The 16870-nt window shown below is 44.3% G+C and overlaps 1 protein-coding gene across 1 annotated transcript; it reads right to left on the reverse strand.

Annotated features, from left to right (window-relative positions):
- Positions 1-834: 834 nt before the first annotated feature.
- On the reverse strand, positions 835-16762 carry LOC132656212 (large ribosomal subunit protein uL15-like). The gene is made up of 2 exons (XM_060390628.1): positions 16656-16762; positions 835-1267 (listed from the first exon to the last, which is right to left on the reverse strand). The coding sequence occupies exons 1-2, from the start codon at positions 16760-16762 to the stop codon at positions 835-837; spliced, it is 540 nt and encodes a 179-aa protein (XP_060246611.1).
- Between the last annotated feature and the right edge of the window lie 108 nt (positions 16763-16870).

Consider the following 16870-nt stretch of genomic DNA (forward strand, 5'->3'; position numbering starts at 1 on the left):
TGTGTGTTTGTATGTGTGGTGTGTGTGTGTGTGTGTGTGATGTGTTTGTATGTGTGGGATGTGTGTGATGTGTTTGTATGTGTGGGATGTGTGTGTGTGTGTGATGTGTGTTTGTATGTGTGGGATGTGTGTGTGTGTGTGTGTGTGTGATGTGTGTGTGATGTGTGTTTGTATGTGTGGTGTGTGTGTGTGTGTGTGTGTGTGTGGTGTGTGATGTGTGTGTGCACACGTCTCCTGGCTCTTGTGAAGACGAGAGGACAACTTGTGAGCGTCAGTCTCGCCTACCGTGTGGCTCCTGAGGGCTGAACTCAAGCGATTAGGCTTCACCTCTGCACACCGAGACACCTTGCTGGCCCTTCTTTCTTGATGGTTTTGTATGCATGATCTATCTGCTGAAGAGAATAAGATGTTGGAGCCACCCATTATTTTCATAGCTGGGCTTACCTGCCCCCTTTCTAACAGTGAAAGCTCTGTTTTATTTTTACATGTACACGGGGAGGGTGTGCCTCTCAGTGCAGTGCCTGAAGAGTCAGGAGAAAACTTCGCCTTCCCTGCGCTTGAAATTAGAGGCACTTACCATCTGGCTGGGGGCTCCGGGCTGAACGCTCGCCATCTGGGAGAGCAGCAAGTACTCTTAACCACTGCTGAGCCATCTCCAAGGCCTATTGGCCTATTGTCTGTCTCTTTATATGGATTGGTTTTGTTTTATGAACAAAACTGAATACATCAATAGTTGATATATATATGTATATACATATATATTGCAATAATATTTTCTTTTTTTTTTTTTCCACATGGAAAATGTTAGCATTTAATTAACCTCCCCGGGTGGCTTTAAACCACCAGAACACAGGCACCTCCAACACCCTTAATCTTCTCTTCAGCTCTTCTGCGGAAGAATTTGGCCTTCACGATGACCGATGACCGGCTGCTTGGGTAGCTCGTCCTTCCCCAGAGCTTTGTAGGAGCGGGATCGCAAGCATCAGGGTGGGAGCAGCCCCAGTCTTGTTTTTTTTCGGCATTGACCCGTGTCCGCAGTTTATCCAGGCTGAAGTGATGATGCCTCATACCAACTTTCCCAAAGTCACCTGGATGATATTTGTCAAAGTTGATCCTGTGGTGACGCACGCCCCCAGCATTCCTGCGGCCTCCTGGGTGTTTGCGATGGTTACCGACGTGGCTGTGACCCAGACCGTGGCTTACGTGGCCCCGAAGTTTCGGGCCTTCCTCCGTCCGGATGGCATGGCGGCAGCAGAAAGGAAAGACGCTACAATATTATTTTCTTGATGGATATGTAACCTTGTCAGTTGACTACTTTGAGCTTGAATTTGCTTTCAGGGTCAGCAAGATTGCTCAGTGACGAAGTGTACTCGCCACCAAGCCTGAGCATGAGCCCATGAGAATAACTACAATAACTAACAAAAATAAACTACCTTCAAATATGACTATAGGTACTCAAGCTTGATTTTAGACTTTTTTTGTTTGTTTGTTTGTTTGGTTTTGGTTTTTTTTCGAGACAGGGTTTCTCTGTGTAGCCCTGGCTGTCCTGGACTTGCTCTGAAGACCAGGCTGTCCTGGAACTCTCAGAGATCCACCTGCCTCTGCCTCCCCGAGTGCTGGTGAGAGACTAAAGGATTAAAAATCAGTGGCTGTTATTTTAAAGTTTAGAGCAGAAGCCTGAACCAAGGCCAGCCAAGTGGAGATATGTCCAGCCTTAATGCCCTGAGGGCAAGAACTAGCCTCACTGCGATCTCTCCTGCCCACTAATTGTACAGTTGCTAGGAAAGCAGCCCAGAGGACCAAGCCAGAACTATTTGTAGTCTTGGCTAAAGAGGACCAATCATTTCAAAAGTCAATTTCCCTTACCCAATCATGTAATGCCAAAGCATGTAAGTCCCTGCTTGCACTTTTTCCCTTTAGAAACTCTGTACCCCTAGACCTCAGGCTGCATTCCTCTCCTGTTTCCACAGGAGGTTTGCATCCCATGTTCGAATCCATACACAATTTAAAAACATCATTATTTACAGTGGCGTCTATTTATTCCTGGTCTTTTGGGGTTGGCCCACTGGGCATAACCCTGGGATTACTGTCATGTGCCACCGTTGGGCTTAGATTCCATTTTCTAATATGTCATTTTCCATCTTTCACTTTCAGTTTGTTTTCATGTGCATGGGTGCTTTGCCTGCTATGGCCGTACCACCGTGAACATGCCGAAACTCATCTGGTGTTTTTGCCTGCTAGAGTTACAGACAGTTGTGAGCTAGCCTCAGACTCAGAGATCCACCTGCCCCTGGTTCCCAAGTGCTGGGATTGAAGACGTGTGCTGTGACACCGGGCGGTCTTTTGGTTTTTAATTCAGCTAAACTATATCTTTTAGTTGAACAATGAAGACAATTTGCACCTAGGATTATTATTGAGAGGAATTTGCTGATTCCTGTAATTTTGTCAGGTTCTTTCCTCCACTCCCGCCCTGGTTAGCTTGAGTAATGTTTGTTTCTTTTCTTTCTCTCTTATTCGTCTTAGGGATTTACTGAGCTGAACATGTCTGATTCCTTCCTAATTCTCACTGGTTCATTTATTCCTCTTGTGAAACTTACTCTTTCCTGTACTTTTGGGTTTGCATCTTGCTTCATCTACTCTGAGATCTCTTTAGGTTCCCCTGCAATGCTGACTTGTAGTCATGAAGTGCTTCCTGTCTGCTTATCTTGATTTTTGTGCCTCCATCAATATTGAAAGGTTGCTTTTTTGGCTGGGTCTAGTGGCACACGCTTGTGATTCCAGCACTCAGAAAACAGAGGCTGTGGTTCAAGACCAATAAGTTCCAGGTCAGCCAAGACTGCATAGTAAGACTTTGCTTCAAAAAGGGAAAAACAAAAAAACCAAACCAACCAACCAAAGTAATCTTGGACATTGTAATCTTGTTTGGCAGTTGTTTCTATTCAGGACTTAAGATACATAATTCTGTGCTTTCCTGGATTCTAGAAGTTTTGCTATAAAATCAGATCAAATTCTAATATATCTGTCTTTGTCATTAAAATATTTATGTATTTATTTATTTTTATTCTGTGTGGATGAGCATTTTGCCTTCATGTATGTCTGTGCACTATGTGCAGACAGTGCTCTCAGAGGCCAGAAGAGGGCAGCAGACCCCTGAAACTGAAGCTACAAACTGTTGTTTGTGGCTATATGGGTACTTGGAATCTCATTCGGATCCTCAGTAAGAACAAGTACTTTTAACCACTGAATAATCTCTCCTGCCCCTTACGTTGTATTCTTAACATTTTAACTATGTAATATGTGTTAGGTCCTGAGCAAGGATTGGAGTGGTGGTGCTAGTGTGTGTGTGTGTGTGTGTGTGTGTGTGCGCACATGTGTGTGTCTGTGTGTGCAATATAGCAGTATTGGTGATAATGGCTTGAACAGAAGGACTCTGACAGGGTAAATAGGATTGTTGTTGGATAAGCAAAACCTAAGCTCCATATTCCTCAGGAATCTCCAATAGTAAATTTCAGCTTACCAGGAAAACTACTACCTCCCTCATCCACCCCCGATGGTCAGGCAAGGGCTTTTAGCTCCTGATAACCCAAACAGCACTAACTCCCAGGCTGTTCTGTCCCTCACCTCTCCTCCTGTTACCTGTCCTCTTAAAACTGACAAGGCTTTTCCCATGGTCCTCTGTTCTCTGCCCTCTGAGACACAGCCCTACAGCTGGATTCCCCAAGTAAACTTTTCTTTCTACCCACAGAGTGGTCCAGTCTGGTGGTGACACTACCTTCCAGTATAAAGGGGCTCTTTATTGGTAATATCGATTTGGAGTTCTGAATGCTTCTTGTACTCAGATTTCCCCACATGTCTGTACATTTGGGAATTTTTTTCTGTTGTTACTTTATAATATATTTACTGTCAGGTGGAAACGGAGGCCATAATCAAGGCTATGAGCATTTGTACCAAGAGAGCATAAGCAGAAAAATGTATTCACTTAGGCAGAAAGAGGCCAAGATGCTATGGAAAGTACCTACCCTGCCTCACCAGGGACTAGGGTTTATACAAGGTTGACTGAAGCTTGGTCCTTAGCTGTTTATAGAATACTTCCAGGGCTGATTCCAAGAATCATCTGCTTTGTGGTTGTAGGGCTGGTTCCATGAAGCCATCTGTTGGGTAGTTGAGTTTACCCCTATCTTGGTTCCCCAGAGAGAGAGACTACAGCTGAGTATCACAATGCTTTTCCACTAAGACTCAAGGAAAGACGATGAATATTACTAGAGAAGCCATTTTTAACTAATAGCCTTCTGTCTCCACCTCCCAAAGTCTGCTATTATAAGTACTAGCTACAAACAAGATATTTAAATGCAGTAAAAATTAGTTTGAAACATTGCTAACCCCCATTATGAGTGCAAAAGAAAAGATCCAGGATGTTCATGAGATAAACCAAAAACTTAAAATGATTCAAACTAAGCTAGATGTGGTGGTGCACGTCTTTAATCCTAACACTTGGGAGGCAGAGGCAGGAGGTGAGAGACCCAAGAATTAAAAGTTTTTAGCACAAGCCTGAACAAAGGCCAGCCAGGTGGAGACATGTCCAGCCACCTATGGGGAAGAACTAGCCTTAAGGCCCTGAGGAGAGGAACCAGCCTTACTGCATTCTTTTCCTGCCCACTAGAGATACGGTTGCTAGGAAACTGGTCCCTCTCCCCTAGGACAGCCAAAAATGGAAGCCAGACCATTAATGGTTTGGGGGGGGCTTCCTATAACCAATCAATTCAAAATGCAACATCCCCTTTTGTGTTTCAACCAATAGACCCTTGTTGAGCAGGAATCCCCCTGCTTTGGGCGTGCTGGAAGGGACTGGACTCTTTAAATCACCTGCCTAATCTGAGCACAAGGCATTTCCCTCTAACCACTCTGGTGTGAGGGTATGAGCCCAAGCTAGCTTGTAATAAAAAGATCCTCGTGTGCTTTGCAACAGATTCGATTCCAGGCGGTCTTTTGGGGTCTTGCAAATCTGGCACAACATACGATCTCTAAGTTCCAGGCTGACCTGGACTACATAGAGAATCCCTAATATCAAAAAAAACAAATAAAATGGTTAGAGCTGAAAGGTACTGACAACTAAATAAGAAAAAGAAAGGGAGCGTTCTATACATACAACAGGCTGGCATTTCTTAGAAAGGTGCAAAATGAAGAGATGGCGCCGAGGTTAAGAGTACTGGCTGTTCCTCCAAAGGTCCTGAGTTCAATTCCCAGCAACCACATGTCAGACTGTCAGATAATGAGATTTAGTGCTCCCTTCTGGCCTGCATGAACACTGTATACCTAATAAGTCTTTTTTTTTTTTTTAAGGTGCAAATTGGGCTAAGTGTGGTAGTCTGTATCCTCAGCAACTGTGAGATGGTTGGGGAAGAAGGGTCTGGAGCTGTTGTGGGGTATCCACCAGAGAAGACGGACACGGAGTGGGGGAACAATGGAGACGGGGGTGGCAGATGGACACCACAAGGTAGGGGCAGGAAGGACTTGAAAAGAAAAAAAAAAAAAAGTCAAGGCCTGGGGCTTTAATGTCTCAGGGTTGGTCAATTTGAAGAAAGCTCAAGTAGGCGATTGGCCCAGAACTGTGCTGTGACATTTGCTGAACAAGCTTTGAACTCCTTGAGCTGGTCCTAGTAGGAAACAAAGGCCTACAGAGCCCTTGTTTTAAGGTGCTGGGCTTTTATCTCTTGTCAGTAGGAAGACAGAGAAGCCATCTTGGAAATCTGACACCTTTATTACCTAATCCTAGCTCCTCTCCTCCTCTCTCTGCCTGAGTATCCTGTTCAACTCCTCGTATCTCTGGTTGAAATAATAGTGAAGGAGAACAACAGAAATCCAGAGAGGTAAAGTAGTTTCTGAACTCAGTATTTGTTCCCTGTTCCAGAAGGACACAAATGAGCTTCCGTTCCCTGAGCACGGTCTCCTGGGCTGACTAGGCGTAGGGAGCAGCCTTTCTCTCCGAAGTTCCAAACAGGTTGAACCAGAAATGGCTGTTTCCAGTTCTGCTTTTCCTAACAGGGTGGGAGGTGCCGTACTAAATTCCTGTGTGTACTTTTTAATATGAAGGCTTGTCAACGCAAGGAATGAGTGAGGTGCTGCCTTCAAGCTTCTCCAGCAGCTGAGCCCGGGGACCTTGTGACGGGGACCTCGTGCCGAGGACCTCGCGATCGGATGCCAGTCTATTGCTTTTAATTGGTGACTGTAACTCACTTGATTATGAAGTCAAGTCCTATTATCAGCACTTTGCTTGTTGTTTTCCACATCGCTCCTGTCTTGATTTTGTCACTCTTTGTCTCCACTCATCCTTCCTCGGGATTTCTGTCTATTTACACTGTTTCCTTCCTCCAGGCAACAACCATTCTACTTTCTGTCTTTTTGAGTAGGAGTACTTCAAACATAGTACAAGATGAAACCCTACCCTGCGTCCTCTTGTGATCCACGTTTCTTTTAATGTAGCTTCTTCAAGTTTCACCACGTTGTAACAGGGTCAGAAAGCCCTTCTTTTTTTTAATGGGCGAATATATTGATCCGTTGTATACCACATTTTGTGGATTGATTTATCCACCTAATATGAAAAAAGCTACAGTGAATACATACGTAAAGATACCTCTTTGGGCCTCTCCTGTCACTTCTTTTTGCTATGTAGACAGCAGAGAAATTGCCAGATCATATGAAAAAAAAAATTTAATTGCATTGTTTGTTTGTTTGTTTGTTTTCAATACTGTTTCTCTTTGTAGCCCTGGCTGTCCTGGAATCACTCTGTACATCTGGCTGGCCTTGAACTTAGAGCTCCGACTGCCTCTGACTGCTGAGTGTTGGGATTAAAACTATGTGCCAGCAGGCCAGGCCTTTTAATCCTTTTTATTGATTGATTTTTTGTTTTTGAGACAGGGTTTCTCTGTGTAGCCTTGGCTGTCTTGGACTTACTTTGTAGACCAGGCTAGCCTTGAACTCACAGAGATCTGCTGGGTTTCCAGGCCTGTGCCACCATGCCTGTCTTAATTTTATTTTTAATGTGTTGAAGAATACCTACGATGTGTTGTCAGGAGCCGTGAGTGACTCCAGCAGCCTGCTTTGATATTTAAATCTCGGTGGAGAGATGGCTTTTAGGAGGCCTTTACTAATGGCAGAGGAGAACTTGCAAGTCCATCTTTTGTTTGTGACAGCAGGTGGGATAGCTTGTGAGGGTCACACCTCTTCCTCAGGCTCCTTGTACAAATTAACCTATTGTTCTGAGATGTTTTACTGACAAAAAGTAACTACTCAAAAATAAAGTGGTCAGAAGGCTGGAGGCAGAGGAGGCAGGCAGAGATGGGAGACTTGCTGCTGGCACTGCTTGCTGCAGCAGCCTGCCTTTTGCTGTGGCTGTCGAGTCTGGACCTTTAAAAAGTTTCCTGTGTGCTGTGTGTTTATTTTATTAATATTGATGCTCACTCCCGACTCAAGAACCGTTCGACTCTGCCCGGCTGGCTCCAGCAACGTGTGAGCTCGCAGAGTCTGAGGCAGCATACACAGGTCCTGCATTGGTCTGCGCCAGGTCATCTACACAGAGCTTCCAGGTAGTGTTCTTTATGGGACTCCTGAATGTGCAAAGAGTGAGGAGCAGAGGGAGGGGAAATCATAATCTGGATATATTATGTGAGCATATATTATGTTTTCGATAAAAGGAAAAAATTTCAAAAAAAGTAACTATGCTGGTTTTCACAGAGGATGCCCCATTTACATTCTTACCATCAATGCACAAGAGTTCCAGTTTCTCTACATCCACACCAAAATTTGTTATTTTACGACTTACACACATACACATGTTTATACAAATAAATATGTGTGTGTAAATCAGAACATGTAAGGATGTTTTCCTTTGTGTGTGGGGGTGTTTTGTTTACATGCGTGTCTGTGCATCATGCTTGCTGTGCCCATGGAGGCAGAAGAGGACATTAGATCTGCCAAGACTAGAGTTTCAGAAGATAGTGAGCCACCACGTGGGTCTTCTGCAAGAGCAGCAGTGCTCTTCATCGTTGAGCTATCTCTCTAGCCACCCAGAACCAGATTTCGATCAGCGGCAGACTCTGAGTTCATATACAGTACAGACGCTAAGATTATAATGAAGCTGGAAATGCTCAGTCACCAATGACTCCATAGCTGTATTTCCCTCAGAGCTGTGTGATCCCCGAGCTGTGTAACCCTCACAGCTGTATTACCCCCACAGCTGTCTAAACTTCCGGCTGTTTTACCCACTACAGCTGTATAACCCGTGCTTTTGTAGTGCTCCTGATATAAAAACCTTCTGCACCGCCATTCACCGACAAGTACAACCTATAAAATGGTGTACAGTACATAATACTCATTTAGTTGGGGTTTTATTGCTGTCAAAAGACACCATGACCACTGTTCCAATACATTTTAAAATGATATCATGCACGCAACAGCTATCATATGAAATGTACTTAGTCGGGGTAAGGGAAGTGTAAGAGGGAGAGCCACGAGGGGAGCGAGACAGAGACAGAGGGACAGAGAACGGGGAGGGGTGCCCCACTGAGAAACGAAAGCAGAGAGAGCAAGAGAGAGACAAAGAGGCAGGCTGGTCCTTTCTATCTCCTGTGTAGCTGAACCACTTCTGCCAGGTGCACCTGCCACACACCTGGCAGGCGAACACGTGATGACATCACAGGTTACTAGGCAACTCAGAAGCAGACTGCCGGTACAACCACGGCAGCTCTTTCAAAGGAAGACATTTAACTGAACTGAGAGTTGGACACCTCGATCCCCAGGCATCAGGAGAGACCGTGTGCCACAGTGGGCATAGCTTGGCACAGGAGACATCAAAGCTCATCCTTTGAAGATGGAGGGAAGAGTAACAAGCCCACACATCCGAATAGTGCCACGCTCTATAGGTCAAGCATTCAAGCATAGAGTCTATGGGAACCATCCCTGTTCAAACCACCACAGCACTTGACAAGGATAACAACAAAGGATAACAATGTTATCTTTTCAGATATTTACTGCACTATAGGCTTTGTTTTAAACTTATTTTTTCACGACATTTATTTACTTATTTAGTGTATGTTTGCGCACACAGAACATCTATGGAAGTCAAAGGATAACTTGGAGCTGATTCTCCCCTTCTACCGTGTAGGTGCCAGGGACTGAACTTGAGTTCCTAGATTAGATGGACAGCTCCTTTATAGGCGAAACCGTCACATCAGGCCCTATGCTCTGTTTTAAGAGATAAACTTTGTTATTTGGTTTTACTTTTCATTTTCTTACAGGGCTGAGACTTGAACAAACGGCCTCACAAAAGCTAGACAAGTGCTCTAATACCAGCAAGAGCTACATGGTAAGACCCCCCCCCTTCTGTTGCAGGATATTTGATCCCATTGTGAACCCCAAAATTGTGAACTGTAAAACCCTGTTTATTGTTTGGCTTAGTTGAGCCTTAACACATACCTTTAATCCAAAAGCTTTCTGTATACAGGATCTAATAAAGTTAACCCTAGGTCAAGAGGGGGAGCAAGAGACCAGCTGACAGGGATGAAAGAGTAGGAGGGACTTAGAGTTGAGGGGTGTTTAAGACAGCGTGGAGAAGGCAGGATTTTAGCTCAAGCTCTGGCTTTAGCTTAGGTTTCAGCTCTTCAGCTCTCTGGCTTTTTGGGCTTTGAACTAGCAAGCCTTCAGCCTTGGGTTTTTTGGCCTTTTCCTCCTGGGCTGTCAGTTATATTAGTGAGCCTTCTGGGTTTTTTCCATCCAGAGCTGAGCTGAGAAGAAAGGTCAGCTTGGTGCTTTCTCTGCCTCTCTGAGCTAACAGGTTTTTATCCAAGCATCTGGCTCCTGAGTCTTTATTGGTAAAACAGAACAGTTGGGATTTTCATCATTGTTTATAACAACACCCTTACAAACAAACAAACAAACAAATAAACAAACCAAAGCTTACTGTAAAACCGTGTCCAGTATTGCAGCTACCACATGTATCTCTCCTTTACTGGTGCCTCTATCAAGAGTCCTTAGCCTGGCACAGTGGTTCATGCCTGTGATCCCAGCATTTGGGATATAGAAAAAGAGGATTAGAAGTTCAGGTACATAATGACTTTGATGCCACACTGTGCTACATGAACCCTTGTCTCAAAAAATTCGCATAAATAATTAAAATGGAGTCCTCGTGAGGTGGTTGAATTACACAGTGTAGGTTTTTATTTTAATTAGGTATATATTTGGAGAAGGGGTGTTTTGGATACATCCATGTGAGTGTGGGTACTGAGACCAGAAGAGTGTATTGGATTCCCTGGAGCTGAAGTTACAAGTATTTGTAAACTTCCCGACATAATTAGATGTGGTTATTGGGAGCTGAATTCAGGTCCTCTGAAAGGGCAGTATGTGCTGTTAACCACGGAGCTCTCTCCAGGCCCTCTCCCAATTGTAGGGTTAAGCTCTCTCTCTCCAGGCCCTCTCCCAATTGTAGGGTTAAGCTCTCTCTCTCCAGGCCCTCTCCCAATTGTAGGGTTAAGCTCTCTCTCTCCAGACCCTCTCCCAATTGTAGGGTTAAGCTCTCTCTCCAGGCCCTCTCCCAGTGTAGGGTTATGCTCCCTCCAGACCCTCACCCATTGTAGGGTTAAGTGGACTCTATGATGTTCATACAATGACGGTGTCACCTGACTGTGCATGTGTCCAACGTTTCTCTGTAGTGTAACTGTTTCCTGCAATTGGAAATAACCTGACTGGACTGGAGCAGCTGTTATAACCGTGTGCTACAGACTACTGGAATTCTCTCCTGAGGATGGGGCAGTCTGTGGCTCAGGAGACACAAAGGAGAACAGATCCTCACCCTAGCTGGGTGGGGATTCTCCAGTGGTGCTAAAGGCAGAGCTGCCAGGTAGAACTTCCTGATGGTACCAATGTGTCAGACTGTAAGTAACCCAGGAAAACTCATTCTTTCACCAACCAGGACATGCGTGGAATGGAATGCTTGCTTTGTTGTGTCAGTGGCCCCCTCAACACACACACACACACACACAGAATATAAAATAGTTATTCTAATGATATAAGATGGTACTTTAAAATATATCTTTAAGTGGATCTCACGTCTCACTAACTAGCTTTAGTAGGGTGAATAATGGCCCCCAAAAGGCTTGGTTTCTGGAATTTGTCCATGTTTTTCGCCAAGTCAGAGGTCACCGTGGTTAAATTTGGTCTGTTGAGTTAGGAGGAAGGGTGTGCAGGGCTGACTGCTTGGAACTCACTATATAGACCATGCCGGCCTCGAACTCAGTGAGATCCTCCTACACGTACCTCCCAAATGCTGGGAGCAAAGGTGTACAGCACCATGCCTGGCCTAGATCTACTTTCAAAGAATTGGAGAAAAATAAATAAACTTAGAGCTGAGTGGCAATAAAATAGAACTGACCCAGGTAGTATCAGCGTGACCCATCCATTATGAACATTTCTATCCAATGACTAGTGTCTTTTGTCATCCACTGATATTAAACTGAATCAATAATTACCAGCATGCTTTATTTTGATAGGGGTCATCTTAACACTCCTCGAGTTAAGTGCTTATTCACATTATTTTGTTTACCATCTCTTCCTGAATCCTATTTTGGATCTTGATTAAAGCTCAGGCTCACGGGAGTGCAACTAGCCCTTGATAGCCACTGTTTTTTTTCCTCTGTGGATTTGACTAAGCCAGATGGAAAACAGAAAAACCAATGTACCCGTCCTAATTTATAGACTTTCCGTGTTGTTCCTCCCTAACCAACACAGTATAGTAACTGTTTTCATAGCATTTATATTGTATTGGATATTGGAAGTCATTTAGAGATGATTCAAAGTCTACAGGACAGTGTGCATAAGTTCAAAGCAAAAACTGCTGTTTTTACTTTAAAGCAGGTAGTGGATTTTGTTCCATAAAGTCAGGACCTGCATCTAATTCCTCACAGACATCAAGGGACAGACAAGAACCTGAGAAAAATGAACTTATTTTAAAAAGTTTCTTTTTAGGTGCTGAAGGGGTGGCTCAGTGGTTAAGAGCACTGGCTCTTCTTTCAGAGGACCTGGATTCAATTCCCAACACCCAGATGGCAGCTCACAACTGGCAGCTCACAACTGCCTGTAATTCCAGGGGATCAGACACCCTTACACACACATACAAGCGGGCAGGATACCAATGTACATAAAATAAGAACAGTAAATAATCATTAACAAACAAAATTGAGCCTTTTCCTCTGTCTTAGATAGTCTGCCATTTGGACATAGTTGTAAAGATTTGTTGGGGTTTCTGGCTTTCTTAAAACAGGGATTTGCTTTTAATTACTCTATTCTTTTTTTATTTTCTTTTTTTTTTGGGGGGGTGGGTGTTCAAGACCGGGTTTCTGTGTGTAGCCCTGGCTGCTCTGCACTTGCTTTGTAGACCAGGCTGGCCTCGAACTCACAGAGATCCTCCTGCCTCTGCCTCCCTGAGTGCTGGGATTAAAGGCATGGACCACTGTGCTCAGCCTAAAATACATCTCTCATTCACTCTAGAAAGTTCTCAGCAACTCTCTTTTTTTCACATTGCCTCAGTCGGCTCCTTCTGGAATGCATAGTAAACAAAATCTCCAAACTTCTTATTTATGCTGTCTCTTACCTACTGTCTTTTAATTTTTGCAACATTTCAATATTTTATTGAGGAAAAACATCTTATTTTTGAGACAATGTCTCATTATTTTGCACAGGCTTGGGCTCAGACTTCCGTTTCCTGCTTCGGTCTCCAAGGTTATGGGTTACAAGTATGTGCCATTATGCCTGGAGCTTATTGTAAAAACTGATCTTACACATTTAAAAAATTTTTTTCTATGAAACCCAGGTAGGCCTTAAACTCACAATCTCTCTGCTTCACAGGGTCGAGTGGTGCTTTTCCAGACATGCACCACCACACACAGCTTCAAAGAGACTCTAAATGTCAGTCTGCTAATGGAAAGTTCACTCTAATCCAGCTACAGCACACTGCCTTGTAGTTTACTTTCATAGAATCTCTGTGACTTTAAAAAATTTGTGGGTTTTGTTTTGTTTTTTGTCTCCTTGTGTAGCTCTGGTGGGCCTGGAACTCACCATGTAGACAAGGTTACTTCCAAACTCCCAGAAGTATGCCTGCCTCTGCCTACTGAGTGCTAGAAATAAAGTTAAAAAAAAAAATGTGTGCCATCATCCTAGGCTCAAAAAATCCTGACATTAAATTCATGAAAATACCAATTATCACTGATAAACTCTGCTCCAAATTTTCAAAACTCTGATACTTTGAATGTTCCCTCCAAAATCCGTAGTTTTTAAAAGATTTATTCATTGATCAACAATCAATAAATGGGACCTCATGAAACTGAAAAGCTTCTGTAAAGCAAAGGACACTGTCATCAGAACAAAACGACAGCCTACAGACTGGGAAAAGATCTTCACCAACCGTATATCTGACAGAGGACTAATATCCAGAATATATAAAGAACTCAAAAGTTAAACAGCCACAAATCAAGTAATTCTATTAAAAAATGGGGGGCAGAGCTAAACAGGGAATTCTCAATAGAAGAATAATATGGAATCGCAGAAAAACACTTAAAGAAATGTTCAACATCCTTAGTCATCAGGGAAATGCAAATCAAAACAACCCTGAGATTTCACTTTACACCCATCAGAATGGCTAAGATCAAAATCTCAAGTGACAACACATGCTGGAGAGGATGTGGAAAAGGTGGAACCCTCCTCCATTGCTGGAATCTAAACTTGTATAACCACTTTGGAAATTAATCTGGCACTTTCTCAGACAATTAGGAATAGTGCTACCTCAAGATCCAGCTATATCACTCCTAGGCATATATCCAAAATACGTTCAAGTATACAACAAGGACATTTGCTCAACCATGTTCGTAGCAGCTTTATTCATAATAGCCAGAATATGGAAACAACCCAGATGTCCCTCAATGGAGGAATGGATATAGAAATTGTGGTACATTTACACAATGGAATACTACTCAGCAATTAACAAGGAAATCATGAAATTTGCAGGCAAATGGTGGGAACTAGAAAAGATCACCTGTAATGAGATGACCCAAAAGCAGAAAGACGCACATGGTATATGCTTACTTATAAGTGGATATTAGTCATATAAGATAAACATACTAAAACCTGTACTCCTAAAGAAGCTAAGCAAGAAGGAGGACTCTGGGTAAGATGATCAGTCCTCACTCAGAAAGAGAAAGGGGATGGATATCAGAAGCGGGAGAAAACAGAAAACAGGACAGGATTCTACCACAGAGGGCCTCTGAAAGACTCTACCCAGAAGGGTATCAAAGCAGATGCTTAGACTCATAGCCAAACTTTGGGCAGAGTGCAGGGAATCTTATGAAAGAAGGGGGAGATAGAAAGATCTGGTCTCCACAAGGAGAGCAACAGAACCAAAGAATCTGGGCCAAGGGGTCTTTGCAACAAGCAAGGACCATTCATGGAGATAACCTAGAACCCCTTCTCAGATGTAGCTCATGGCAGCTCAGTGTCCAAGTTGGTTCCCTAGTAAGGGGAGCAGGGGCTGTCTCTCACATGAACTCAGTGTCTGACTCTTTGATCACCTCCCTCTGGGGGAGTGCAGCTATAGCAGGCCACAGAGGAAGACAATGCAGCCAGTCCTGATGAGACCTGATAGGCTAGGGTCAGATGGAAGGAGAGGAGGACCTCCCCTATCAGTGCACTGGGTGAGGGGCATGGGAGGAGAAGAGGGAGAAAGAGTAGGATTGGGAGGGGATGAGAGAGGGGTCTACAGCTGGGATAAAAGGCAAATAAATTATAATAATCGAAAATAAATAAAATTTAAAAATATCTATTCATTATTCATACAGTATTCTGCCTGCTTGTGGGCCTGCAGTCCAGAAGAGGGCACCAGATCTCACTATAGATGTTTATGAGTCAACACGTGGTTGCTAGGACCTTTGGAAGGGCAGCCAGCGCTCTTGACCTCTGAGCCATCTCTCCAGCCCCTGCCTCTAAAATCCATACTAAAATTTATCTGCTGCTGAGATTGCAAAGGGCCTTGGGACACTGAGAGGTGACTGGGCCATGAGCTTTAGGTGGACTTAGGGTGAAATCCTGGGCATCAAATATCTGCTGCAGGAGTGGCTTCACTATAAGTCTAGAGTGCTCCGTGCCCACCCCTTTACTAATTGCTACTCTTCAAGAGGCCCTTATCAGATGTGGCTCCCTGATCGATTTCCCGCTTCTACAACCATCAGCCAAATAAACTCCCGCAGTTCTAATTCACTGCGTGGCACTCTGGTCCCCCTGCACGAGCAAACTGACCGATGTCCTCCCTCACACAGCAGCATACTAAGGAGCAGCTGTCTTTCTTGTCATTACTGAGGAAAACATAGGAGTTTTTAATTTTGAGCAGGTGCTAACGCCAGCGCATTGCAGAAAGGGGGCTTCAGAGGATACAAACCTAATATATGGATGTCGTCTCTCCAAGTCCAAAGAGGTTTTGTGTATCAACTCAATGTACCTACAGCTTTGGATTTCCAAACGCCTAAGAGAAAAAGGGATGGTGATCGTCTTTAGGAGTCACTGAAATGTTATTAACACATTTGTTTTCGGTCATTGAGGAGTTAAATGAAGTGCTGGCGATGATGTTGGTAATGTCCATGAAGTAAGCATTATGTACTATGCAGGCTTCCTCAGCTCTTCCACCAATCCATGCACAAGGAACATGACTTAGAAGTTTTATATGCTTGTCATTAAGTAAGTGTGCTTTTACACTTCAGAAAAGAAAAAAGGGGGGGGGGGGTGTTTTTCATGTTGAAATTTGGGAAGCTGGGCAAAGCGGCGCTTGCCTGTAATCCCAGCACTCTGGAAGGCTGAGGCAGGCAGATCTTTGTGAGTTCAAGGCCAGCCTCGTCTACAAAGTGAGTCCAGGACAACCAAGACTACACAGAGAAAACCTGTCTCAAAGACCAAAACAAAATGTTGAAAAATTTCTGGATGGTTGTACATTTGTATGTATGCACACAACCATGTGTGTAGGTAAGCCAGATGAGGGTACTGGATCTCCTGGAACTGAAGCTGTTGGTACCTGAAAACTGCCACTGACCGGCACAAATCCTGGTAGTCGCTAAGAACAGGAAGCATTCTTAATCTGAGCTGTCTCTATAGACTTCCAACCAGCTGCCTTTTTGTTTGTTTTGGGAGTGTCCTGTATCCTGGGCTGGTCTTGAACTGATACTGCTACCTCCATCTGTTAATGCTGGTACTTCATGCATGTGCCTCACAGTGTGGGGTTTTGTTGGTTGTGAAATCGTATCTCTACCTAAACCAATAAAGCAGTGCTGAAATGCTTACCCCCAAAAACTCCAGAGGCAGAGACCGAAGAAAGATCACTAGTTCCAGGACAGGCTACCCTAGAGTGTGAAACATTGTCTCAAAAGAAAGACATATTTCCTTTGTTTTTCCAGATAGGGTTTCTCTGTGTAGTTTTGGCTGTCCAGGAACTCACTGCGTAAACCAGGCTGGCCTGCAACTCAGAGATCTGCCTGCGTCTGCCTGCCAGGGCTGGGATTAAAGGCTTGTGCCACCATGCCCGGTCAAAAGTCATGTATTTTCACACATTATAGAGCCGCTTGGTCCATCACCAACTAGTTCGATACAACCCAGCAGCAGCAGCGGTGGCAGTCCCGCCGAGCGCCGCCAGGGCGAGGTGCGGCTCTCGGGTCTCCCCGGCTCGGGAACCCGGCACCATGACATCCGCCGACGATGGAGGTGTGGACGAGGAACAAAAGACCCTCGTGCCGCCCTCTCGCGGCTCCGCTGTGAAAGCGCCCGGCGGGGCTCCCGCGCGAGGCCCCTG

The sequence above is a fragment of the Meriones unguiculatus genome, chromosome 9, assembly GCF_030254825.1.
Source record: "Meriones unguiculatus strain TT.TT164.6M chromosome 9, Bangor_MerUng_6.1, whole genome shotgun sequence".
Taxonomy (NCBI): domain Eukaryota; kingdom Metazoa; phylum Chordata; class Mammalia; order Rodentia; family Muridae; genus Meriones; species Meriones unguiculatus.

Coding starts and splice junctions, on each gene's coding strand:
- LOC132656212 (XM_060390628.1), bottom strand. CDS start 16,762: ATGGTGCCGGGTTCCCGAGCCGGGGAGACCCGAGAGCCGCACCTCGCC. Junction 1,268..16,655: donor GGGTTGTATCGAACTAGTTG/GTGATGGACCAA, acceptor ATAATATTGTAG/CGTCTTTCCTTTCTGCTGCC.